Source organism: Eubalaena glacialis, chromosome 16 (genome assembly GCF_028564815.1).
Source record: "Eubalaena glacialis isolate mEubGla1 chromosome 16, mEubGla1.1.hap2.+ XY, whole genome shotgun sequence".
Taxonomy (NCBI): Eukaryota; Metazoa; Chordata; class Mammalia; order Artiodactyla; family Balaenidae; genus Eubalaena; species Eubalaena glacialis.
This window is the reverse complement of record NC_083731.1, coordinates 74,189,793-74,216,650: the sequence shown is the minus strand read 5'-3', so window position 1 is coordinate 74,216,650 and position 26,858 is coordinate 74,189,793. Positions and strand designations below refer to the sequence as shown.

General features: G+C 39.5%; 1 protein-coding gene across 2 annotated transcripts in view; it reads right to left on the bottom strand.

The window, feature by feature from the left end:
* Window positions 1–26,858, bottom strand: part of WDFY2 (WD repeat and FYVE domain containing 2) — a 167,312-nt gene that overhangs the window by 54,451 nt on the left and 86,003 nt on the right. For both annotated transcript variants that reach the window (XM_061170784.1, XM_061170785.1), the window contains exon 3: window positions 26,774–26,847. In XM_061170784.1, the coding sequence (XP_061026767.1) occupies window positions 26,774–26,847 (74 nt within the window). The remainder of the gene's footprint in view (window positions 1–26,773; window positions 26,848–26,858) is intronic.

The window sequence follows — 26,858 nt, the reverse complement described above, 5'->3', positions numbered from 1 at the left end:
GGCCCTCATACAACAGCATATTTCCCCATATCTCATCAGCATTAGATATTACTCATCTTTTCAATTTTTTGCCAAATTAATGTACAAAACAGTTATAACTCACTATGGTTTAGTATGTATTACCCTAACTGCTTATGAGTCAGAGCACTGTCTATATCTTTATTTGCCATATTCATTTCTTGTTTTATGAATTTTGTCTTCAAATTCTGCTGCAGCCTGGTTTCCTAAAAAGTAGAGTTTGAGGTGAAACTTAAGTGCTATTTCTTTGTTTGGAGGTGTGATATCAGTGGTCTGAGTGAGGGGGAAGCAAAGTGAAGCAGAAAAAGATGAATGGTGTATCACTAAGCTCGGCCGTGTTTCATGAAGAACCCAGCTAGTTCTCCAGCATATAATAGGTCTCTGTACAGAACAAACACCAGAATTTGGAAGAATCCATTGGAGAGGGGGATGAAGAAGGAATTTATCTGCCAGCTCTCTCCTCCCTTGTTCTGAAATTTGATCACAACTCCACAGAACTTATTTCCCCCCCTCCTTCTGCCTATCCTTGTTAGCAGCCACTAGGGGAAGTCAGAGTTTAGGCCTTGCCAGAGCTGCACTTCATACAACTCAGAAAGCCCCTGAGGATATCTTCTTTGAGTTTTGGTTTAAAGATAGCAAAGCACAGTAGTAGGTAAGAGTTCAGAGCTCGGGCACTGGAGCCAAACTGTCTGGTTTAAATCCCAGCTAAGGGCTTCCCTGGTGGCGCAGTGGTTAAGAATCCGATGCCTGCCAATATAAGGGACACGGGTTTGAGCCCTGGTCCGGGAAGATCCCACATGCCACAGAGCAACTAAGCCCATGCGCCACAGCTACTGAGCCTGTACTCTAGAGCCCGTGAGCCATAACTACTGAGCCCGCATGCCACAACTACTGAGCCCACGTGCCACAACTACTGAAGCCCGCACGCCTAGAGCCCGTGCTCCACAACAAGAGAAGCCACTGCAATGAGAAGCCCGCGCACCGCAACGAAGAGTAGTCCCCACTCGCCGCAACCAGAGAAAGTCCGTGCACCGCAAAAAAGACCCAACGCAGACAAAAATAAAAATAAAAAATAAATAAATTTAAATCCCAGCTAAAACATGTACTAGTTACATGACCTTGGACAAGTTACTCAAGATTTCCGTGATTCGGTTTTCTTCTCTGTAATAGCTTCATAAGACTGCAGTGAGGATTAGTTAATCTTTATGAAGCATTTAAAACAGTGCCTGGCGCACAGTAAGTACTCTTTGTGAGTTAAGTTAAATAAATAAATGCTACCTTTGGAAAATGAATTAAGCATCTTACCTTAAAAAAAAAAATCTTCTGGAATATAATGAACAATTCTGATTGAAGAATTAGAGAGAATTCAGCTATAAAATCATGAATGCCTGGTCCTTTTAAAAATAGCAACTTTTAAACAATTTTTCTAATTTCTAATTACAGTTATTGGTCTATGGAAGCTTTCTACCCCTCCTTGAGTCAAATTTATTAATTTATTTTTGTTATAAAATCATACGTTTTCAGGACTTCCCTGGTGGTCCAGTGGCTAAGACTGCATGCTCCCAACGCAGGGGGCCCGGGTTCGATCCCTGGTCAGGGAACTAGATCCCACATGCCACAACTAAGAGTTCGCATGCTGTAACTAAAGATCCCGTGTGCCGCAATTAAGACCCAGCACAGCCAAATAAATAAATAAATAAATAATTTTAAAAAATAGATGAGATGTAAAGATGGAAAGGCAAGAGATAAAACTATCATTTGAAAAAAAATCACACATTTTAAAAAATTTTCAAATGTATTAGCACGGATATTAACATAATACTGTCCTCTGATTCTTTAACTCTCTTATATAGGCAGTTCTGCTATACCACTTATTCTAAAAACATGAATTTGTTTCAACAGGATTGGTATATTAGGGAATGATCTAAGCAGAGCTCCAATTTCACAGCTGCTTATGCATGATTTTGTCCTCCAGAACGCTTAAGTGAACACAGAAAACTGAACCCAGCAGAACCAAGCCACGTAGGAATACATAACACACACACACACACACACACACACACACACACACACACACACACCTCAAACATCTACCAGCTACCTCAGGGTATCACCCCTTGAGAGCCACACCTATGTTCACCTGGTGTTAAAACTTGGCCTTCTGCTTTCAGATAACCTCCTCCCATCAATTCAAAATAACTCACAAGCCGCAACCTTTTTTTTTTTCTTCCTGTTTTTTTGCCACACCGCACAGCATGCGGGATCTTAGTTCCCCAACCAGGGATGGAACCTACACCCCCTGCAATGGAAGCGCGGAGTCTTAACCACTGGACCGCCAGGGAAGTCGCAGGAGCTGCAACCTTTCTGAGGCCCACTTCCACAAGCAAATTTCAGGTCTTTTTCCAGGTAAAGTTCTGTATATATCGTAATGCTTATGAATTCCCCAACCATTTAACACGTGTAAAAACTGTGCTAGCATTTAAACGAGTGTCTTATCTTTATTTTTTATGTATCACCAGCAAAGTTGGTTGGTTTTTGTTTCTTGGACAAAGTTTTTGAGTATTGTGTCCCTATATTCCCCATATGTCCTATGGTTTTAACTGTGTGATTCTGCATACGGCAGTGATTTTAAAAAACATATGTTGTGTTATAGCAGAATGAGGTGATTACAAATATAATGTGGTTGTATCTGTTTTCTTATGCTTAATAGCATCTGCTTTTTATTTTTATAGTTTTCCTTAATGACACATGCTAGGAATTTATCTATTTTATCAGTACTTCCTAAAACCCAGCTTTTGGTTTCATTCGCTGTCCTTTTGTCTTCCCTATCTCTAATTTCAGGATTTATTTTTATAATTCTCTCTTCCAACCTTCTTTTGGTTTATTTTTATCACTTGTTCATAAATTAAACTGAATGCCTAGGTTCACATGTATACATCTTTATTTTAAAGTAGTAATATTTTAAGGTAAAATTCTCTAAATATAGATTTGACTGTATTCCACAGGTTTTGACACAAAGTGGCTTGCTTTTAAAACAATTTCTATATTGTTTTATTATTACAGAAATATACACTGTATATTTCTGTAATTACAGAATTACAGAAATATATCACTTATATATTCATTTCCTCTTTAAATTAGTAGTTACTTAGAAAAAAATTCTTAATTTATAAGCAGTTACATTTATGCCTATTTTTTGTTAATTTCTAGTTTTATTAGCTTATATTCAGAAAACATATAACATTTTTACTTTTTAGAATTTAGTTAAGATTTTTCTTTGTGGTCAAGATTAATGATTTTATAAGTGTTCTGTAGATGAGAAAAAATGTATTTTATCCAAAGTTCTAGACCTATTTGTATATCCGTCCAATGAAACTTGATGATAATTTTCAAATAGTGTATATTTTTACTTATATTTTTGTCTATTTGAATTTCAAATTCAGAAATAACTGCAGTAAAGAATTGTGCTTTATTTTTAATATTTAATTTCTGATTATAAAAGTAATATGCTTACTATAAACAAAAACTATGGAACGATATCAAGAAGGAAATTTAGGGCTTCCCTGGTGGCGCAGTGGTTGAGAGTCTGCCTGCCAATGCAGGGGACACGGCTTCGAGCCCTGGTCTGGGAAGATCCCACATGCCGCGGAGCAACTGGGCCCGTGAGCCACAATTACGGAGCCTGCGCGTCTGGAGCCTGTGCTCCGCAACAAGAGAGGCCGCGATAATGAGAGGCCCGCGCACCGCGATGAAGAGTGGCCCCCACTTGCCGCAGCTAGAGAAAGCCCTCGCACAGAAACGAAGACCCAACACAGTCATAAATTAAAAAAAAAAAAAAAAAAAAAAAATCCACTGTTTAAAAAAAAAAGGAAATTTAAATTGTCTATATCTCTACCAAATAGTGATAAATACTGTTAATATTTTGATTATTTTGCTCTTCAATCTTTGCCCTGGTATACATAAGAACACAACTGGAATAGTAGTACTACTGAAGCATTTCCCATGTTATTAAATATTCTTTGAAAACATAAGTTTAATGGCTACATAATATTCCACTGGAAGGCTATATAAGATTTTAACTAATTAGTCCCTGACCATAACATTTCTAAAACACCAGTTCTTATTACTATAAAAAAATGAGATTATCTTTATAATCTTTGTCTGTTTTTATGATGGTTTTCTTTGGATGGTTTTCTAGAAATGGAATTATTGATATAAAGGTACAAATACTTCTAAAGCTCTATTGCATATTACCAATACTTTTTCTAAATAGTTTGTGTCAATTTATGTCCCCTCTATCAGTGTATGAGAGCCTATTTTATTCAGTTCTAGCCAATTTGCAATTCTAAAATTGCTATTCCTTAGCTAAAAATAGAATTAAAAAATTTTAACACTCTAAAATGTTTATTAGCCCTTAATATTTCCTCTTTTGTGACTTTTCTGCTATCTACAGGATTTTAGTGTTTTTCTTATCTATTTGTATATGCTTATCACAGATTGAGCATAGTATCCTTTCTCTATCATATTTTAAGCAACTATTTGTTGTTTTCATTTAAATTGTATTCAAGCAGCTTTTTCAGAGTGAGAAATTTTGAATTTTATGTAATCAAATATGATATTTTCCTTTGTGATTTCCACTGTTTTAAGCTTACATGTTCTTCCTGATAGAGACTGTTTATAAATGCCCAGTCTGTTTACTTCTAGCTTTTTGTTTTTCTTTTTTAAAGCTTTACTTTGTACATTTAAAGGTGCTTTAAGCTCCTGGAATTTATTTTGGTATAGGACATGAAGTGAAGATTAAAATCGAAAATCAATCTTTTTCTTAAGAGAAAACCAACTGCTTCAGCACTATTTATTTAAAAACTTTTCCCATCCACAACTAATTTCTAATGTCTTCTTTACCATATTTTATGTTCTTACATATAATTGGGTCTCTTTGGGAGTTATCTAACTCTGCTCTATCGATCTGCTATTCTATTCTTGTGTCAAAATGAAAATGACTTAATTACTGCAGGTACAAAATATGTGTTAACACAGAAGCTATGTGTCTCCTAATTTCTCTTCTTAAAAAAATGTAGCTAGATGATCATTATAATAACCTTTTTTGTGACAAAAAGAAAGATCACACTAAGAATTTTGATGGAATTGCACTAAATCTCTAAATTCAGGAAGAACTGACATTTAAAAGTCTTCTTTTACGTATATTCACAAAATTTTATAATTTTCTTCAGCAAAGTTTCATATATTTCTTTTTGAGATCATATTTAGATTTTTGTTAATTTCTGTGAGTGGGATTGTTTTTTCATTCCTCGGTAAACTGAGTAAAAACAAAAAAAAGACATTTATGATTGCTGTTTTTGGACTAAAACTGAAAAATAGTGATATCACAGTTCCTGGGATACACTACTGACCCACTAAAAATCTTGATTTGTGGCAGCTACAGTGACATGATCAATACAGGAGAGGGTACAAGGTTACATGGGACATTTAACACAACTGTAACTGCCAAGGCAGAATGAAGCACCGTTCCATTCCTAAGATTTAGAAGGAAAGGAAGAAGGCATGTTTCAGATCAAATTACGGAAAGATAAGAAAAGAGAAAAAAACTGGCAAGACTGGTTACGTCCCAATGTTAAGGGCTGTTATTGATAGAGCTTTGGGCTGGGGGTACAGCAGAAAATAAAAATGGAGTAATGTTATTAAGCTTCTTCATACATTTGTCAACACTTTTCTACTCCTCCTCGTCTCTTTGAATTCCTGTGAAAACCAGGTCCTGCAGAATGACTCAATCAGATGGCAGGATTTCTTTATTCGGGCAACATCGTACTGAAAGGAAAAGTTGCCAATATGCCCTGTCATTAAAGAATGTCAACAAGGCCTGTGCTTGTGTACACACATGCCGTTCTCGACCCTCTCGAGGCATGTTTCACAAGAACGATGATTATTTCCTATGGGTTTATAAAAACTCATCTGTCAAGTAGATACCAGGGCTCTTGTTTGGTAACAGAGGTCACCAACTCAGGTCAACTTCACCTGAGTCAAGTTGTTCCTCAGCTTTTTGTCAGTCTAAGTAAGAGGTCAACAGGCAGTACTTTCTGTTTTCACTCAAATGAGAGGTATGTTTGGGCTTTTTTTCTGGTCATCCTTAGACTCCTACACATCACAAGTTCCAGGGATGTCCTGGATTCTTCTGGGAAATGCAGGAAGTAATGCAACAGCAGACTAGGATCCAGAGTGCCATGCTGCAGCTTCTGGTTCCATCCAGGGACCAGGCAGGCATGACAGGAGCACAGCATGGCCCAGGTGCTGGAAGAAATGAAAGTATCCGCACCCCTTCAAAGACACCCCAATTTTGTGTGAATGTCAAGGCAGCAGCCCTCACCCTAGACCACGTATATTTCCTGACCAGTTTTCTTTCTTTCTTCCTCCTTCCCTCTCTCTTTCTTTTCTTACAAAGTGATGTTCCACCACTGCAAAATATAAGAACTTTTGAACAGTCGATATTCATTAAATTAGCAAGCAATGAGCTTGGCTCCTCTGCTGTTCCCATGGTTATCCTGACTCTCTGTCTGAGTTTACAGTAAGGGAATGCTACACAGCTCTAAGCACGGCCCACCTGCTCACTTATCAAGCTTCAGTGAAATAGATTCTGAAGAATTCTAATAATAGAACCATGGTATCTTCCACATTAAAAATATATATAAAGTTTCTTGCTTTAGTTGACAGTTTGCCAATGAGCTCTTATTTCTTAAAATATAACACTACTTGAGAGAGTAGAAATGTCTAAAATCAGATAATTCGCTACTGAGTCTTTGTTGTGTTTGTTGCATATCAGAACATATAAATTGATTTAATGCTTGATAAACCTAATTATTATAAAGAAAACTGAATCAGAGTCTCTGTATAGGTTTTCCTCTTCCACAGGGGAAAAAAACAAGTCAAACCAACCAGCAAGGTCATACGAAAAATAAACAGGAACTCTTAACTCAGCCCAAACGTGATGAAAAATGAAGGGAGGAATGTCATCAGCTTAACTACCCAGCAAAAGTGTCACAAAGTACACAGCTCTGAGGTACTCCTCTGTGTGTGCCTATGCAAAGCCATGACTGAGGAGAGGAAATATATGAAAAGTTTCTTGAACACATAGGTACTACATTTCTGGTTGGGAACAGAGGTGTCTTCTTCCTGCATCTGCCTTCATAAAGTAGAAATTGATCTAAAGCCAAAATCTTGTTGGGAAGCTCAATATCGGTAAAATTCTCTTTTTACATTTCCATGTAAAATCCATTTCTGCTTCTGCTTTAAAAATGTTCAGGACATTGTCAAATATATTACTTAGTACCTCAATTATTAGTTTACATGAGGGTGACTGACATTTTTTATTGTGGTAAAAATACGTAATATTGAATTTACCATCTTAACCATTTTTAAGTGTACAGTGGTGTAAAGTATATTCACACTGTTGCACAATGTATCTCTAGGAACTTTTTCATCTTCTGAAACTGAAACTCTATACCCATTAAACACTAATTTCCATCCCTCCCCCAGCCCTTGGTAACCATCTTTCTTTTTTTTTTTTTTTTTTTATGATTTTGACTACTTTAGATACTCCATATGAGGAGCATCACACAATATTTGTCTTTTTGTGACTGGCTTATTTCATAAAGCAAACTGCCCTTTCATAAAGCTTATTTCATCAATGTTGTAGTATGTGTCAGAATTTCCTTCCTTTTTAAGACTGAATAATATTCTATTATATGTATTTACCACATTTAAAAAAATCTATTCATCTGTCAAGAGACGTTACACAACACTGTAAAGCAACTATACCCCAATTAAAAAAAAAAAAAAAGAGAGAGAGAGAGACATTAGGGTTGCTTTCACCTCTTGGTTATTGTGAATAATGCTGCCATGAACATGGGTGTGTAAATGTCTCTTCCAGATCCTGCTCTGAATTATTTTGGGTATATATATTCATAAGTGGGACTGCTGGATCATATGGTAATTCTATTTTTAATCTTTTAAGGAACCGCCATACATAAGAAGGTGAGTGACTATAAATTCAGTATTAGAAAGTTCTTAACTACCCTTATAACTGCCTTCTTTTTTATTATCCAGTTTCATGATTAACAGTGTCTCCTTGTTGCCTTGGCTACCAGGTAGTTCAGAATCAAATTCAAGTCTTAATCATACAAACTGTGCTAGTCCTTATAATCTGCACACTTGTGTTACTCTGTACGTTTCACTCGGGCTCTTTTGGTTGCCGGGAACTCAAGCCAGTAAAGAAGAGACGATTTACTGTGAGGAGACGGGAAGCGGTGACCACTGAAACCACACTACCACCTCTGTCTCTCTCTTGCAGGCTCAGGGCCTCTCTCCTGTTATCTCTGTTTTTTTCTACTATCCTTCCTCAGCCAACCAGTCCCATCCAACAACTCAGCTTCTGCTCCCTCATAACTGGAGCTTGCATGTGGCCATCACCGCCCCTCTGGCCCCTCTCTACGTGACCTGTCAGCTTTACCTTCACCCACTGGCTTGCTCTCTTAGTACCTCCAGGTTCAAATTCAAGGCAGGAATCTGACCAGCCTAATTATCTTTTCTCACTAGGACCCTAGCCAGCCCATATAAAGCCCCTACCCAGCCTCTGGGCTAAGCATCCACTCTAGGAGGTCACTACTCCGTGGAAAGAGGAGAGAAGGAGTCTGTATCTCATCCATGGGGTTCTCATTTGGCCTTTTTCTACCAATATGTCTTGCTCTCTCTTTGGATTTGCTTTCGATATGTGCTTTATTTTTCCTTTCTGCACAAGATCCAAAAAATTCAAATCCCAGAAGGATGATGCTAAGAAAGAACCTCGAAGATTCTCATGTTCTTACTTATGGCTATCTCCATACTTTACCAATCAGTGGCCTGCAATTTGCACCTCTTAGTTGTCTTTTTCTTTAATCAGCAGTTCTCAAAGTTTCGGGTCTCTAGTTTCCTTTACTCTTAAAAATTATTGAGCACCCCATGGGTTGGATCTATTGATATTCATCATATTTGAAATTAAAACAGAGAAAATTGTAGACTATTAATTCATTAAAATAACAATATTAAATTTATTACATGGTAATATAAATAACATACTTTATGAAAATATCTATATTGTGCAAAACAAAAAATTAAGTGGAAAGAGTGGCATTGTTTTCCATTTTTGCAAATCTCATTAATAGAAGATAGTTGGCTATTCATCTCTGCTTCTGTAGAAAATGGAAAAAAAGAAAGGCAAATAGCATCTTAGTATTATTATGAAAACAGCTTTGACCTCACGGATCACAGTTTGAGAACAACTGGTTCAGTGACTGACCTGACTTTTGGTTTTGATTAACCTTAACTCAGATTCTGCCAACTTGCCTGGAGAGTTGAGTTATTCTTGTTTGTTTTTAAATTATGAAAAGAAGCTTCGCTGGCTACCAAACGATGGAACATTCTCTCCACCCAGGAACTGGGAGGGTAGGAGCCTTTTCCCCCTTTCATGAAATGCCTAATGGCCCTAATCTTTTCTGACTACATGTATTTTAAGAAGTGGGGAGAAGGAATGCTTTAGCTGTAAACCCCCGGCCTCAGGTCTAAACTTTGTAGGAAATCCTTAGTCATATTTCTAAGAAGACTAACATGTCACATTACTTGGAAGCATCTGAAGCAAGAGAAAAGATAATTGGGATTTGTGTAACAACAGCAGCTGTTGGCCTCTCTAGATTCAAAATAACACCTACAAAGAAACAAATTCAGGTTTACAAATTCTTTTGATAAATTCTCCTTCACATACAGGTTTAGACACAAAACACAATTTCAAGGTTTTTCCTCACATAAACACAGGTCTACCTACTCTCTCTCTAGGCTTGCCTGGGGGCTTAATTGTTTACCTGTCATCACCTTTCTTTACATCAACAGTAACATGTTTTTGTGCTTTCCCACCCCTAGTCCCCCAGCACGGAATGCAGGTAACCAGATGCAGTTGGTTTTTCAATAAATATCTCTCCCAAGAGGATCGAAGGGAGAGAGAGGGTAAAAGGCAAAAGATACACAAGTTTAGATGTGAGCACTTCCATGGCTGCCTCTGGCAAATTTCAGAATCTTAAAGACAAACGCTCTTGGAAGTCATTCAGTGAATAAGGAATATCCTGCTCAAGGCCAAAATATGAAGCCAGAACATTGATGTATCCCACAAAGTCGCTGAAGTATTCTGCATCCCCATTACATTGCACAGATCGTGAAAGAGGCTGAATACTATAAAAACATCCACACACAATAAAAATTCTGCCATAATATTAACAGCAAATTACATGGGAGATCAGTTTACATAAAGGCTAGTTGTTCATACTTACTTTTTAAACAAAAAGAGGCTCAAAACTTTTGACAAAATTGTTCTGAACATAAAAGTTGCCTGCTGAAATTGAAAACTGCTTATAGCTGATGTCATAAAGTTCAGTGCAATAGCCAAGGCTGGCAACTACCGTTCCTACTTATGAAAGCAGCTGGTGAAAGAAGTTTGGATCTTTGGTTGTTAAGTTTTGGATTTCTTGAAATTTTAGAGTTTGTAAGGGGTCCTAGCACAATGACTCATTCTTTAGATAAACTGAAGTCCAGAGATACTAAGGGACTTATTCAAGGTCACAGGTGTACTTGATTGCACAACCCAGGTTTGAAACTTGGGTCTATCTCTTGAATTTTTTATCTACTGATCTTTTAACTCACACAAACCTCAAAGAGCCTCTTCAAAAGCGGACTGAAACCAGGTGAATGTCTCACTGAATTTCTATGAGCAAAGGAAAATATTACAGTGCAAATTCTGAAATCACTCCACTCTTCAGAGAATCTGGATGACAATACAATATACAACAGACATGAAAGAAAGATAAGCACCAAGTACCACTAATACCTCCTTCATTATCCCTGTTTCCCAAGTCTGACACCTTGAAGCAGGACCAAGGAGTATGTCATGGGCACTGACCAATCAGGACCCAGGCTGGCTGTAGACAGGAGCAATGATGTAAACTGGACCAAAACGAGCTTGGCCTGGGAGTTATCTTCGCCAATTACCCTTTCTCTCCACTCAATTTCTCCTACACATTTAGTCATCAGATTCTTACCATCCTTCTTGAACCCATGCCCCTGCCAGTGCATTTCCAACTAAATGACATTTGTCCTTGACAGTGGACTAAACACCTCTTACTACCTAGCCTCTGCTGGAGTCTCTGTTTCCCAAGAAACTGTTCCCTTTCCCCAATCTCCAACACTTTTCAAACCTAACCTTCTGGGCAAGGTTGAATAGTCTGCATTCGTACGATCACCCCAGGCAGAATAGATCTTTCCTTTGCTGAAGTTCAAGAGACACTATAAACTCGTTTATGATACTGATCAGAATCTGCATTAAATTAGAGCTCTCCCTGATCAGATTATTTTATCCTTCCCTATAGATTTTAAGTTGAAAGGAATGGAATTTTTGTTGTCTTAAAACAGTATCTCCCATAGGTCCAACATTTTTCCCATTATACCACGTATGAAAGTTAATAAATATTTAAAAATAAAGGAATAATCACTTCTTGTTTTTTTAAAAAAGAAATATGTCAAGATTTTAATTGTACTAATATTATAAACACTCTTGCCTCAGGTTCTTTGCACTGGCTGTGCCTCTCTTTTAACACTGTTTTCCCAGGGACTTCCCTGGTGGTCCAGTGGTTAAGAATCCATCTTGCAATGCAGGGGACGCCAGTTAAATCCCTGGTAGGGGAACTAAGATCCCACATGCCACAGGGCAACTAAGCCCGCGAGCCGCAACTACTGAGCCCGAGCGCCACAACTAGAGAGAAGCCCGTGCGCTACAACGAAGAGCCCGTGCGCCACAACAAAAGATCTTGCATGCCACAACTAAGACCCGACGCAGCCAAAAAATTTAAAAAATAAAATTTTTTAAAAAGCATACAGAAGGCAAAAAAGCATATAAAAAAAATAAAATAAACACTGTTTTCCCAGATATCAGTGTGATTCGTTACCCCAAGCTTCAAGTCCTCTGTCCAAAAGATACCTTCTCAATGAGGCCTAACATGTCCGCCTTTAAAAAAAAAAATCACAATACATCTCCCTGCCCCACCCTCATATTCCAATCCCCTTCACTCTTCTCTGTTTTCCCCATAGCATCTATTACTTTCTAACATACATGAATTATCGTATTTCATGTTTATTAAATGCAACATACACAAAGAGAGGGATTTTTTTGAGGGGAGAGGGGAGAGTTCATTGATGTGTATCTCAAGCACCTAGAAAACTCCCTGGCACATAGTACCTGCTCAAAATATATGTGTTAAAAGAATTGAATGAAAGCATTAAAATCTCATTTTAAGTAATATATTAATTTATATAGTAGCTCTCTATTAATATACTTTTGAAATATGTGAAAATAATACTATATTATAATGCTATACAAACATATTATGCAGTATAACATTTCAAATAATACTATATTATAATGCTATACAAACATATTATGCGGTATAACATTTCAGTGATGGCTACAGTATATAAGTATGACATACAGTTTATGTTTTCATTTAGAGAAAACACCAGAAAAGGATTAAACGATTTGCTCATCAATAGTAGATGTGGAAGTAGGAACTAGATTTCTCTATTTAGGGTTCAATGCTAGGGTAGGTTTGAATCAAAGTATGTACAATTACCAGAGGGTCAAATTATAAAAGAAAAAAGGAAGAGAGCCTAATTGCTAAGCTATTACTTTTTGTAATCAATGCCAAAAAATGGACAGTATACTCTTTTAACTCACATCTTAGGACTAATCAATGTTTTACTTCCTAAGTCAATAGGAAAACAGAGTGATGTGTTGCTTTTTAATGTTAACTGTCTCTAACCATGGTCTCTGTGCTAAAATGTTAAAGTATCTTTTTCTGGATTGAAATTCACAAATTTTCAGCCCTGAACATTATTCAAACCAATAAATATGCAAATAGCAAGTAGTGAGCAAAAGTAGAAAGCAAACATTACGTATAGTTCACAGTGCTGTACAATATATAGGAGAGTTAAGAGAGTTGAGTCTCATTACCAAGGAGAAAAAAAATTTTTTCTTCTTTCTTTTCTTCTTTCTTTTCTTTTTGTTGTACCTATACGAGATGATGGAGGTTAGCTGAACCTACTGTGGTAACTGTTTCACAGTGTATGTAAATCAAACCATCACGTTGTATGCCTTAAACTTACGGAGTGACGTATGTCAATTATTTCTCAATAAGACTGGAAAAAATTACATATAAAATCAGTTTTACTAGCCCAAAATGGTGCTCACAAGAAACAAACTGGTTTAAAAATTATGAGTTTTTAAATATTATCTTTAAACTGAGGTGGCAAATAATTGCATGAAAAATAATACTCTTTAATTTCAGATATAATTATTAACCTTACCAAGAAGTAAATTCAAGTTCATCTTTTTTTTTGAAATGAACAGAATTTCTGTTATAAAAATAATGATTACCAGTTTTTGAGGCCTTTATATAAATTACCTCATGTAATCCTCACAACAACCCCACGAGGAACGTATTATTATTCCCAATCTACAGTGCATAAATTGAGGTTTCTGTGAAGTTAACCAATTCATCCATCATTATTCAGCTAAAAGGTGGTAGGGCTGGAATTCAGATGCAGTTCTCTCTGGGAGCCAAGTTCATGCCTCAGCCACCAGGAAGGAGGTCTACCCCTGCTATATGAAGGCAGTGTGTTAACAATGATTTTTCCCACGAACTCTGAGTAAGCTCTACCTGATTAAGGGAGGGAAAAGGATTAAAACACCGGCTTCCTCCATATCAGAGAGCTGGTGGGAAACGAGGGCTTCCGTAAGGATGACTAGAATACAAGAATGCAAGTGAAAGGAGAAAGAGCTTCTGGATGAAAACATGGAGGAAACCGGTTTGGTTTTTATTCATCTGGAAACTATTGCTGAGCTTCCAATTCATGCAAGCTCTGGACTGGGTACTGGAAACGGCCACGCACAGAACGTGGCTCCTGCCTTCAAGCTGCTCGGGCTAACAGAGGTCAAGAAAACAAGGGAATCAGCACTGACTAAATCTGTCCTATATACCAGGTACTTTTAGTAACTATATATGTGTTATTTAATACACAATCATATAGATGAAACCTACAATGTGAACTAATAATTATCACGTAAATTCTGAAGTAGAAATTTGAACTAAATGATAGAGAACTCTTAAGAAGAGCCTTTGGCGCAGTGGTTAAGAATCCGCCTGCCAATGCAGGGGACACGGGTTCGAGCCCTGGTCCAGGAAGATCCCACATGTCGCGGAGCAACTAAGCCCGTGCGCCACAACTACTGAGCCTGCGCTCTGGAGCCCACGAGCCACAACTACTGAGCCCGCGTGCTACAACTACTGAAGCCCGCATGCCTAGAGCCTGTGCTCCGAAACAAGAGAACCCACCGCAATGAAAAGGGCATGCACCGCAACGAAGAGTAGCCCCCGCTCGCCACAACTAGAGAAAGCCCGAGCGCAGCAACGAAGACCCAACACCACCAAAAATTAATTAATTAATTATTTTTTAAAAAAACTTCAAAAAAAGAAACAAGAAGAAGAGCCTTTGGCGACTTCCCTGACAGTCCAGTGGTAAGACTTCCCGCTTCCACTGCAGGGGCCATGGGTTCGATCCCTGGTTGGGGAACTAAGATTCTGCATGCTGCACGGCGTGACCAAAACAAACAAAACCAAATTGAGGATGTGTATGTGTGTGTTATAAGTTTAAAAAAAAAAAGAAGAAGAAGAAGAGCCTTTGAACCCCATACCCTGGAGGTAGGGCGACCTTCTCAGAAGAATGTGTTTGGGGCTTTAGGCTAATTCTTAAAGGTGGGAGAGGAATTTCTCAGGGCAGGAGGTCAGCAAAGGATAACACCTCTTTTTTAGCAAGGGGACCCCATGTACAAGGGCAAGCAATAAGCCTGATATTTGGGTAGGAGAGTTGTGATATATAGGGCTGACAAAGTGGGCAGGAATCAAGGAATTTGGACTTTATCCTTCTGGAAGTTACGGAGAGTTTATACCCAGAGGAGTGGCCTAATTACACTAGAATTTTGGATATCTGATGGCAGAGTAGCCGGGGGCTGAGACAAGAGACAGGAGGACCAGTCTGGAGTTTATTGCAACAGTCCAAGCAAATGTTGCGGCAGACAGAAACCTGCAAAGTCCTCGTGGAAGGAGACAAAAGGGGAGAGTCTGGAAGCAGCTCTGACATAGTCAGGCCAGGGCAGTATTGCTGTGAGGTTTGGGGGAAAATTTGGATCTACTCTAACTCCTGTTTCTGGTTGGGTCTACTTGGTGATGCCATTTACTGAAGGATAAGGAGAAAGAGCATCTATTGGGGAAAAGAGAATTATTTCTAGTTAGAATATGCTAAATCAGAGGTGTCCTGGAGACTCCCAGGTAGGAGGAATGCCAAGTAAGCAGCTGGAGTCTGAGTTCAGGTTCAGGAGGACAGAATGGGCCAGAGCCTTGAAAGCTGTAGGTGTAGGATAATTACAGGAGAAGATCACCAACAAAGAGTATGCAGCACAAGGTAGAACCCTGGGGAGCATTAGCATCTAAGGGTCTGCCAGAGAAGGAAGAGCCGGTGGGAAAGTCTGGAGAGAGCTCAGGGTTTACAGCACCGCACTAATTAACCCGCCATGCCACCACTCACCAAACTGCAGGTACCCTTCTAGGTCCTTTCTCTGCCATCCACGACAGATAAGCTCTGGGAGGGAGAACCTGCCCTATTGTTTTGACTGCTCTCCAATACAGCAAAGCAGCTGGACCTGAGTGATTGCAGCCAATGGAAAAGTTGTGCTGTTTGTTCTATGTGGGAATATAGGTAGCAGTCTTTTGGCAACTGTGTAAATTGCTTCAGTGAGCTTATGGTCTAATACTGATGTTTTCTTCCTACACCAAAGGAGTATTTATAAAAATGTAACATTTGCTGGTAACTGAGAGCAGAGTCATCCTCCCTCTCTAAGGAGGCGAAACTGGAGACGAGTGGATCGTGGCGCCTACTGCATTCAAGATGCGGTGCTGGAGGAGCGGTAAATAAACGGGGAGGGGCATCCACTCTGGAAACAAAAACCCCTCTGGGTTACCACCGCCCTGAGTCAGCAGCATCCAACCACAGTGAAACTAAGAAACACAAGCCCAGCAGTGAACACCGGCACTGCACCCCAGGGACCAGGGCATACCTAATGCTACTCCCCTCTCTGCTACCATAAGCTTCTAGCCGGCAAGGGGGTAGCCTGCTTCCAAGACTCTGAGATTAAAGAGTAGGTGTAGTAACACCAGGTGGTGGCAATCCAGCAACCGTAGGGGCTATAAAAGAATAACTGCTTCCTTCACACATGTTGGCTCTAGTGAGTTCTCAAGCTTTATTGCAAAGGAATAAATGTCAGATGGTTCTTTTAATTTCTTTTTAAAAAATTTTGTTTTAACATCTTTATTGGAGTATAACTGCTTTACAGTGGTGTGTTAGTTTCTGCTTTATAACAAAGTGAATCAGCTATACGTATACATACATCCCCATATCTCCTCCCTCTTGCGTCTCCCTCCCACCCTCCCTATCCCACCCCTCTAGGTGGTCACAAAGCACGGAGCTGCTCTCCCTGTGCTATGCGGCTGCTTCCCACTAGCTATCTATTTTACATTTGGTAGTGTATATATGTCCATGCCACTCTCTCACTTCGTCCCAGCTTACTCTTCCCCCTCCCCGTGTCCTCAAGTCCATTCTCTACGTCTGCGTCTTTATTCCTGTCCTGTCCCTAGGTTCTTCAGAACCATTTTTTTTTTTTAGATTCCATACATATGTGTTAGCATACGGTATTTGTTTTTCTCTTTCTGACTTACTTCACTCTGTAGGACAGCCTCTAGGTCCATCCACCTCACTACAAATGCTGCGCTCAAGGTACTCTGGGAGGAATGCCTTAAAGATAATTGACATGGAAATGCCACCTCAGCCCCTCTGGGCTCTGAACCTTGCCATCTAAACGACAGTGACATGAGAACCGTGGTCAGGCTCTATAGTATGTATAAGAGATTAACTCAAAATAAAAACTAGCAAAATATGTGTGCACACAGAGAATATTATTATTCTCACACGTCTAGATGGAAATGGTTAATAAAAGATTTGTGATACAAGACTGATTCCTAGTGTTGAAAGAATACTTGCAGGACCATAGATAGCTCTCTGGACATTTTGGCCTATAAAATTCAGATTCCCAAATGAACAGAAAGTGGTAGAGCTCTCGATGGCTGGTAACGCACTGGAGTTAGTCAGTCCACTGGAGGACCCCAGTCAGTCCACTGGAGGAAGGGTGACTCTTGTGATGAAAAATTTGCTACGTCCTCTCCAATCGTTAGGATCCTCTCAAAGCTCAACCTTTTCCTGAGGATGATGAATGATAATCACTTGGATAATAAACTTTTTTTGCCGAAAAAAATAGTATTTGATAGCCCATGTTTTACAAATCAGTGGTGAATTACTGTAATGATGCAGCAAAGATGGAAGATGGAACCAGAAATAAGTTGAAGCATCCTAAGGAGTGTTCCATCACTAAGACATTTCCTCCCCTGGTAACTGGCCTGCTAAAGCCACATGACAGAGATTTTAACCAAAGCTTCCTAGTTCCCGCCAACTGGAGATGTTACTGCTCCTGGTGACAGTAATGTTGATAAGAAGCTAATGTTGCTGGGGCACTTGATGCATACCGGCACTGTCCTAAGAGCTTTATGTGTATGTCATACAATCCTCATCACAACCCTGTAAAATGGATACAATTATTCTCCCTATTTTACAGTAAGGAAACTGGGGCACAGAGAGTAAAGCAACTAGCCCAGGGTGACGCAACTTGTGGGTACAGAACTGCGATTTGACTCCAGCAGGCTGATTTCAGACTTAGCCTTAACCTCTTACATACTGTCTTAACCTCTATATATTGTCAACCTGATAGACTATATCTATTCATTCACTCACTCATTCATTCATTCTATAAATATATGCAGAGCACTTCTAATTCATGGGCACTGTATTGGATGCTAGGAATGTAAGAGACTCAAGCGGACACAGCTGCCGCCTTGAAGAGCTTATGCTGGATACATGCAATAATCAAATAATCACATGAAAGACATAAAATAGAAACTATGACAACTGCTACAGAGGAGGGGCGCTCAATGCTAAGAACACTTATAATCTGGGGACATGAACTGCTGGAAGATCAGGGAAGACGTCCCCAAGGAAAGGAAAAGTGAACTGAGATCTGGAGGATGAGAGTTAAGTAGGCGAAGAGAAAGGAAGCACACTCCAGGCAGAGGCCCTGGGAACGGAGGGAACAAGGTGGGCATAAGGAACGGAGAGTGGCAGCTAAGACTGAAACTCAGGGAGGAAGGGCACGGCGGAAAGCGCGGCTGTGGAGGACAGGGCCAGACCCAGTAGGGTCACATAGGCCACGGGAAGAATTCTGGCCTGTGTGCTAAGAGCAAAGGGAAGCCTGAGAGAGGGCTGGCAGAGGATATGTCGAGATAAAATGTGTATTTTGAAAAGATCCTTCTATAGCTCCAATATGGAAAACAGAGTGGAAGAGGCAGCGCAGATGTGGCATGACCAGTGGGGGGGCTGGGGGGGGGTCCGAGGAGACGACGGAGCAGGATAATGACGATGGTGGTGATGGTGACGATGACGATGATGATGATGAAGAGAGAGGGGAGCTGAGAGGTATTCAGGAGGCAAAAATCCATAAATAATGGACTGGACAGGGTCGAGGGAAAAGGAGGAAAGCAACTCCAAAGAGCCCTGGCTTGTGCCACAGGATGGTCAGTGGTTACAGTCACTTAAACAGGGGACACTGAGAAAGACCAGGTGAGGAAAAGACTGGGGGAGGAAAAGGAGTCTGATTTTAGACCTGATGAATCTGAGGTTCTTCTGAGACATTCAACAGAAACTATTAAGAAGGAAGTTGGAATTTCAGAGAAAAGGTCTGGACAAAGTTTAAAAGTTGAGAGTTATGATCACATGGGCAGCGAAGGCAGCCATGACACCGGCGAGGCTGCCCAAAGAGAGGAGAAGCGGGGGCCTAGGAGGGCAAATGTTGAGAAACTCCAACACTGAACCAAAGCTGGTCCGAGGACATCCTGTGATGGAAACAGAGACAAAACAGCCAGGGAACAGGAGGAAAGCCAGCAGAGTACTGTGTCGTGGATAGACATGAAGAGAGTATTTCAGGAAGAAACAGCAGAGCTAAGTGCTGCTGGGAGGTCAAACACGATGAGGACCTAAACATGTCAGTTGTACAGATGCATGTGGAGAGCTTTTATAATCACAGCCAGAGTTGTTTGGATAGATTGATGGGACTGGAGGCCAGATGGCAGTGGTTTCAGTAAAGAGGGGAAGGAGGAAATGTAGACAGCAACTACAGACAAGTCTTTGGAGATGTTTGATAATGAGAGAAAAGAGAGAGACTACTGGGTGAACAGGGAAGAGAGTTGTTTTTAATAAGCAACTTTTGTTTTTAATAAAAAGAAACTTGAGTGTGTTTAAAAGCCAATGGGAAGGATCCAGGGGGAGGGAGAGATTATTAAGGAATAAGACAAAGGGAAAGTAACTTGGAACATAATATGCTCATCAATTCCTAGCCATTGCCTTTCTGAACCATACATACACTGCTTGATGTGGCCAAGATAAGAAGATGACCACCAAAAGAATCTAAAAAAGAAAAGAGTGGATAGATGTATACGTATAACTGATTCACTTTGTTGTACACCTGAAACTAACACAACATTGTAAATCAACTATACTCCAATAAAAAGAAGATGACCACCTTCTAAAATAGTAATACAGGGAGTTCCCTGGCGGTCCAGTGATTAGGACTCAGAGCTTTCACTGCTGTGGCCCAGGTTCAATCCCTGGTCGGGGAACTAAGATCCCGCAAGCTGCGTGGCATGGCTAAAAAAATTTTTTAAATAAATAAAATAGTAATACAATGACCCTAATGAGGCCATCCTTTGTGGCAGATACCTCCTGTAGATATTGTATAAATGACTTCAATCTACCACACACTCTACAGGATCTCCTTAGCACCCAGTTTAAAATATAGGGCAAATCTGGGTGTTCCTACCAGTATTCATGCTACAGAATCGGTCTGAAAGGGGGATCAAGAGGTTCTTCAAAAATTCATAATTGTAATGGAGGTGCCACAAAATAATTTGCGGCCAAAGAAAGCTCTTGGCATATGCATTCAGTACTACTTGACCAAGTTTTTAGATAACATTCAGGTACTGAACAAAAGACAACAGGGCTACCCATACAATGACACAATTGGAAAAGACAGGCTTGTCCTTGAGAGGTTCTGAGAAGGTTGGTGACCCACACAAATACTGAAGGGACCACAACTCCCATGATCACAGTGTTTTCTTTGACAAAACCACCTTCAGTGAATTATACTGTATGAATAAATAGTAAGCAACTGGCATGTCAGCACTCAGGGACTCTTGTTCTGCTAAGCAGAAAAAAAGATATATATATATGTATTTAATATTGATATATATTTATACATATTTAAGTTTACTATAACTTATTAGCACAAGCTCAGAAGCGAATGGACACCTAACAGTCTATAAAAGGAACTCCCCACACTAGAAAGCCCAGGGCCATAGAGTGATGAAATGACTCAGAAATGATGGTCATTTGTGGTAGAAACCATGGGAGAATGAGACAGTCATAAGCTAGTGTAAGTACTGAGATTATGTAAGAGTTTAAAAGGAAGCCCTACAGATTCCAGGTCCACATTTCTCTGAACACAGGACCTCTTGAAACTGTCTTCAAATCCAGCCTCCGTTGACTTCATGATTAGGATACTTTTCACGTATGGTACCACATTAGAAATCCTGGAAGGCAGGGAAATTCCAGAAGCAACATCAATTCTTCTCTAAGTACAAAACCTGAAATGTGCCATGATGGTTGACAAACAGGAGCCAGTCGGCTATAGCACTGTTGTCTCCGAGCCAATCAAGGTGAAGGTTTTAAGAGGACTTTCCCTCCAGCAGGAGTGGCCCGACTGTACACTCAGCTTGGGTACAGCTGAAGTGCTTTATTCATAAGTTACTTCTCTTCACTGCAGAACGTGACCTCACCATTTGGGTTCAGTCCCTGTAGGCTCATTATAACCCATAGCAATAAACAACTCATCCAAAACGCCTTGTTACATTAAAGGCTCAAATTCTTTAAAAAAAATTTTTTTTAGCAATGGCCAGATGCATGGAATAACACAAGCTTCCAATTCATTAGTGGCCATCCTAGGGCAATTTCTTGCAACTGGGTTGTCCTAGTTGTGTGAAGAAATCAGCCTGGTATGATAAGAAAATTTGTCCAGTGATCAAGGAAGTCCTAGTTCTGCCACCACTATCTTGACATGTGACCTGCCTAATATATGTCACTTAATCTAGGGGAAGGTGGCATTAGATAGAAGAATTAAGGTCCCTTTCAATTTTAATCTTTTCCTATCTCCCCCTCTTTTAGTATCTTTAGGTACCTCTTCCCAAAGGCATCATTTTACACATTCACAAAATGGTTTCCTAATCAATTGTTAGGACACTGTTAGGGAAATTCTGTAGATACAATATTATTACCAGTTGTACTGAGTTGAATAGTGTCCTCCCAAAATTCATGTCCACATGGAACCTCAGAATATGACTTTATTTGGAACTAAGGTCTCTGCAGATGTAATTAGCTAAAATGAGATCATACTGGATTAGGGTGAGCCCTTCAAATGGTGATTTATAAGAAGGCCATGTGAAGATACAGAGACAGAGAGGAAGCCCATGTGAAGATGTGGGCAGGGACCAGAGTGACACATCTACAAGGAAAGGAACTCCAAGGATTTCCATCAGTCCCACAAACATTCAGGAACACATAACGTTTCTACTTAGGTTTTTTAGTTGCTTTCTTCATGTATCGATGTTATTAATTTCAGGAAGCAGCGCATGGACATCAAATTCTTTTACACGCCCAAACTGGTCACTTAAACACACAATGCACTCTGTAAATGCACACAATAACACTCAACTGTTGAGAGTAATTTTATCCTTCTGGTTAAGTGCCCAACTTTGGTTGTAGCATCTTGATGATGGGAACTGAAATGCCTTTTCTCCTTCCTTCAACAGACCTTTTACAAAGCATCTATAGTGGTCCAGGACACAACACTGAAGCATATATGGTCTCTGCCTTCATGTAGTTGACAGTCTAGTGAAGGAGACAGACCCATAAACAAATGAGGCAACAGGAAGGATGGAAAGCCTTTAACAGAGGCAGGAGTGGCTCCTGGCCAGCAGCATGAGGTGAGGAGAAACCCCAGGCTTCAAGGCACACAGAGTCCCTAGCTTTGCTGAGAGCTGCTTCCTGGCTAAGTGAGCTGGAGAAGCTCGTGAACTCTCTAGGCCTTAGTCTCCTTATCCGAAAAATGTGAGTAATACCACCTACATCATAGAATTACTGTGAAGCTGGAATGAGGGGATATATGTAAAGCAGGGTGCCTGGTACATAGTAGATGCTCAATAAAGGTTTATTCTCTTTCCTCTTTCATTCCTTTGAATAAACTATATGAACTCTAAGAATATAATAACCACAAGGACTACCAAAACAGTAACAACAAAGCCATACATGGTCAATATCATTTATTTTTATACAATAACCTCTATCCTGAGTGCTAACCATTATACACAGCAATTGTTTCCTCTCATCCCAATCAAACTTCCCATAACACATGTATGAAATTAATCTACAAAGAACAGAGATTTTATCATTTTGGGGCCTTGTTCGAAAAATCTTCAGTGACTATGCATTTATCTTGGCAAGATTTTAATAAAAATTTTGGCACCCTAAGAGTTGTGATGAAGAAGAAAAAATATATTTATAAAGATGAGCATCATTTTTTTTTCCCCATGCCATTCATTTTACCTGAAATACCTTTCCTTCCTATCTTTAGCTAATCAAATCCTAGCTCACATCCAGTCTCCATGGAGCTGCCCCAGACCATTCTTTCCTACTCTTATCTGACCTCATTGCCTTGCCAACATCACACTCACTGGGGTACTGCTACTTTTGCTATTATTTTTTTTACTATGTGTTAGGTATTTCATAACTTCATTTTTCATTTTGCCCCAACTGAATAAGTTCTTTGAGACCAGAAGCCACATGTTAGAATTGAGCATAATCTTCTTCACACAGTTGATATTTATATATTTGTTGGTTGGCTAGAATATACGACTCATTATGACAGAAAAATCTAAAGTCCTGCTTCAGTATGAATAGCAGTTAGCACAATCTGACTTCTGTCAACATTGAAACAGAAGGCATTTCTGAAAACTCAAACTCAGGATGAATTAAATTATTGGCATACCTTCTTCCCCTATGGAAGTTAATTCCATTGTGAAAAACATTTTGAATAGCAATAGAACTGTACCAATAAACTATTTCCGAATTTAAGCAGGTACTTATTACAACCAGCTATATTAATAATAATAGTGTTTATACTTTAGTCAACAACTTATTTAACAAATTATTCACTGAGTCCCTAATATGCACAAGGTACCACACTAAGATCCACTGAGAGAGGAGATGAATAAAAGACTGGCCAGTTCCTTAATACTCAACAATTTAATGGAGGAGACAGACTTGAAAACTTTTTACAAAACAGGTTAAATAAGCAATGTGATATAACTAACCTACTGAGTACTGTGTGTGATTAATTTTAATTTTACTTGGGAGGTCTCAGGACCCACCTGTCGAAAGGAAGGAAGGAAGGAAGGAAAAGAGAGAGAGAGAGAGAATGAAAAGATAACATGTGAACAAGACCTTGAGAGATAATCGGGACTGTAGACCAAGATGGCAGAAGTGGGTTCTGGGCTACACGATCAGAAAGAACAAAAGTTATAGACATGAAAATATACCACCTTCATTTTTGCTTCTCTCAGTAGGTGATCTAACTTGCTACTTCATGAGAAAAATAAAAGGTCATTCCTCCCTTACATCTCAATACTGTCTCTTTCTTTCCCTATCTTAAAAATTGAAAGCCTCCCCATTCTTTCCCAAAGCTAAATTCTTGAAATCGTTCTGGAACCTCTTGCTGTTCATCTACTATCATATCTTGTTCTAGCACTCACCCTCCCTCTCGCCCCTTCCTTTTGTGGCCAAACTTCTGAAAGAATGGTCTGTATTTGTTATCTCTACTTCATCTTTAATACAGTACTCAGTTACACAAGGTTAACTGCCTCTTAAATCTCTTTTATTCAGTAAAATAAAGCGAAATAAGGATTTACTTTCCAATTTCCTTTCTGTGTTTCAAAATAAGTTAACCAATAGTATTTCTTCCAAAATGTATTTGCTATATTCAAGGAACAGAAAACTTATAGTCTCTGAAAAGGATTTCTCACGTCCAGAAAGTAAACTATTAAACAGCTGAGACTCTGTATAAGCATTTTCAGTAAAGAACCGGTTATTTTTGTAGTGATCAATGAGAATTCTGAACCTTAAACACCCTGTTCTTTCACTGTATCGTTCCCTAACTCAGAGCTCTTTACAATTCTTCAGATGAGAATAGGTAGGTTATACAACTCATCTTCTTCAGCAACGTAGAAGAAATACTTTTAAGGAAATTATTTCATACAAGCCAGGTCCTTAATCTTTTTTAGAAGATCGGGTAAGGTAAGATTTGGTATCTCAACACTGAGCTGACACACCTAGAGAATCATTTTAGTCCGGTTCCTGATTTAAGTTCTGATCCTCTGGCAGTTTCATTTACTAAAGGAATAATGGCTAAGACAGCCTCTCTTCTTATTTACAATAAATAGCCAGAACTCTCCATAACTTAGTTTGCTCTCAACTTGCCTTCAAAGCCAAATTTATCGGTACCAACTAACCCCTTATATTGATTTCAAAGATACAAAGAATCACCTATATGCTATACACACATAAGGCTTTTCACGGACAGTGAGTGTTACACATACTATTGCACGAACTGCTGGGCAATAAATGGATCTCAGCTCATTTTTTCAGATTTTCCTTTGTGGTGAAACTTCAGTTCATTGAACAATCCAGTTATCTCCCCTTATCTTTTAAAAACAAGTTTATCATACATACACCCCACTTATTAAAAATGGCTCCCCTTAAAGAAGACAAAGGTCTGTATCATGATCTTCTCTTCCGTCCTCCCAAGGCACAGGTTTTACAGATCTACAATGCATTAGATCTTATAGGACTTCCATAAATATTTGTCAATGGACTGATTTATATGTAACAATATTGTTAAAAATTTCCATAAAGATCACCAAACAAGTGTTTTGACTAAAGATCAAATAGCAAATGTCAGGCTCCCCTCTTCAGGCCCCTCAGGGGGGTTGGGTAAAGACTAGAAATGGAGACCCACATTCCAGGTGTCTAAATATGTAAAAGTTATAAATCAAGTTAAACTATTAAATATGGTCTCTTCCTCCAATCTTGACAAATATACCTTCAACCACCTGGAGGCACAGGTACAAAGTTAGAATTTTTAGACCTCTTGAAGTTCCACACCATAGTGTGGTGACACGGGAGGGCCAGCCCACACCCCCTTTCCCATTCCCAGATCTATCGACACCTTGAGGGGCCTTGCCCACCCGTGCGGACACCTACTCACCTCAAACCATTGCCCCTGGGGCACCCTTCAGGCTAAGGGTACATTTATTAGTTTTATCCTCCTCTGGATGGACCCAGGGAAAAGGCCCATGCAGGCCCTAGAAGCAGGCCCTAAGCTGTCTGGGAGCAGGAAATTCCAGAGTCAGGTACCCAGAGCAAGGGGGTGGGCGGAGGGAGGGCTTAGGCTGGGCACATGCCCCTGGCCCCTCAGATCCCTCATCCTGTGGGGAGGTGTGGCCAGAGGAGGGTCCTCTAATTCCCAGGTCCCAAAGCAGGGTCTCTAGAGGCAATACTGGACAATATACCAAAATGGAGAATTTACCAGATCAGCTGTCTTACTAGTTAATATATTAGTTGAAAATAAATATGCAAAAATATGATTTAAGTAGTAAAACCTGAAATTCCAGTCTCTGATCACTTCAGTTCCTTCAAGATCTATAACCGAAGGGTCTACTATTTATCTGGATCTACCCGACAGACTAAAATCTAGATTCTCTGCTTTCGTAACAAATTTGTACAAATTGACAGAATTCTATTCACCTGCTAGAGGGCGTTAAGAAGACAGCGAGGAGCAGAAAGAGGAAGGAGGACAACATCAAGTATCAAAGACAAGATCAGACACTCAGGTCTAAGAGAGCCATTTCCCTCGTGTTCTGTCACTTGCGTGGGGAATCGTGTGACACCACGATTAACCATCTGATCAAAGTCACTAGTATCACAGCTTGCTCTCGCCAACCCGCAGATCATGTAGTTCACTCCGTGGCCTGGTAATGCCCCTACTATTCTAGCCGCTGTGAACGTGTAAGTCAAGCTGAATCTCGTCAGCATTTAAGCTGAGACTGATGAGAGCTCTCCCTGCACCTCACCAGAATTTGCTGCACTGCAATTTCCACTTAACTTAGCAAGAAAATTAATTTGTTAATTTGAAAAAAAAAAAACTAATAAATAATTCTCATCACAAGACACATATACATACTCCACAGGAAGGGAAGTATTTCAACTGAAAATCTTATTTATGTGTACTTACTGAGATTGTACCATTGTCTAGACCTATGGACAGTCTTCTTGTTTCCGGGTTAAAAGACATGCATGAACATGGAGCTGAAAGAAAT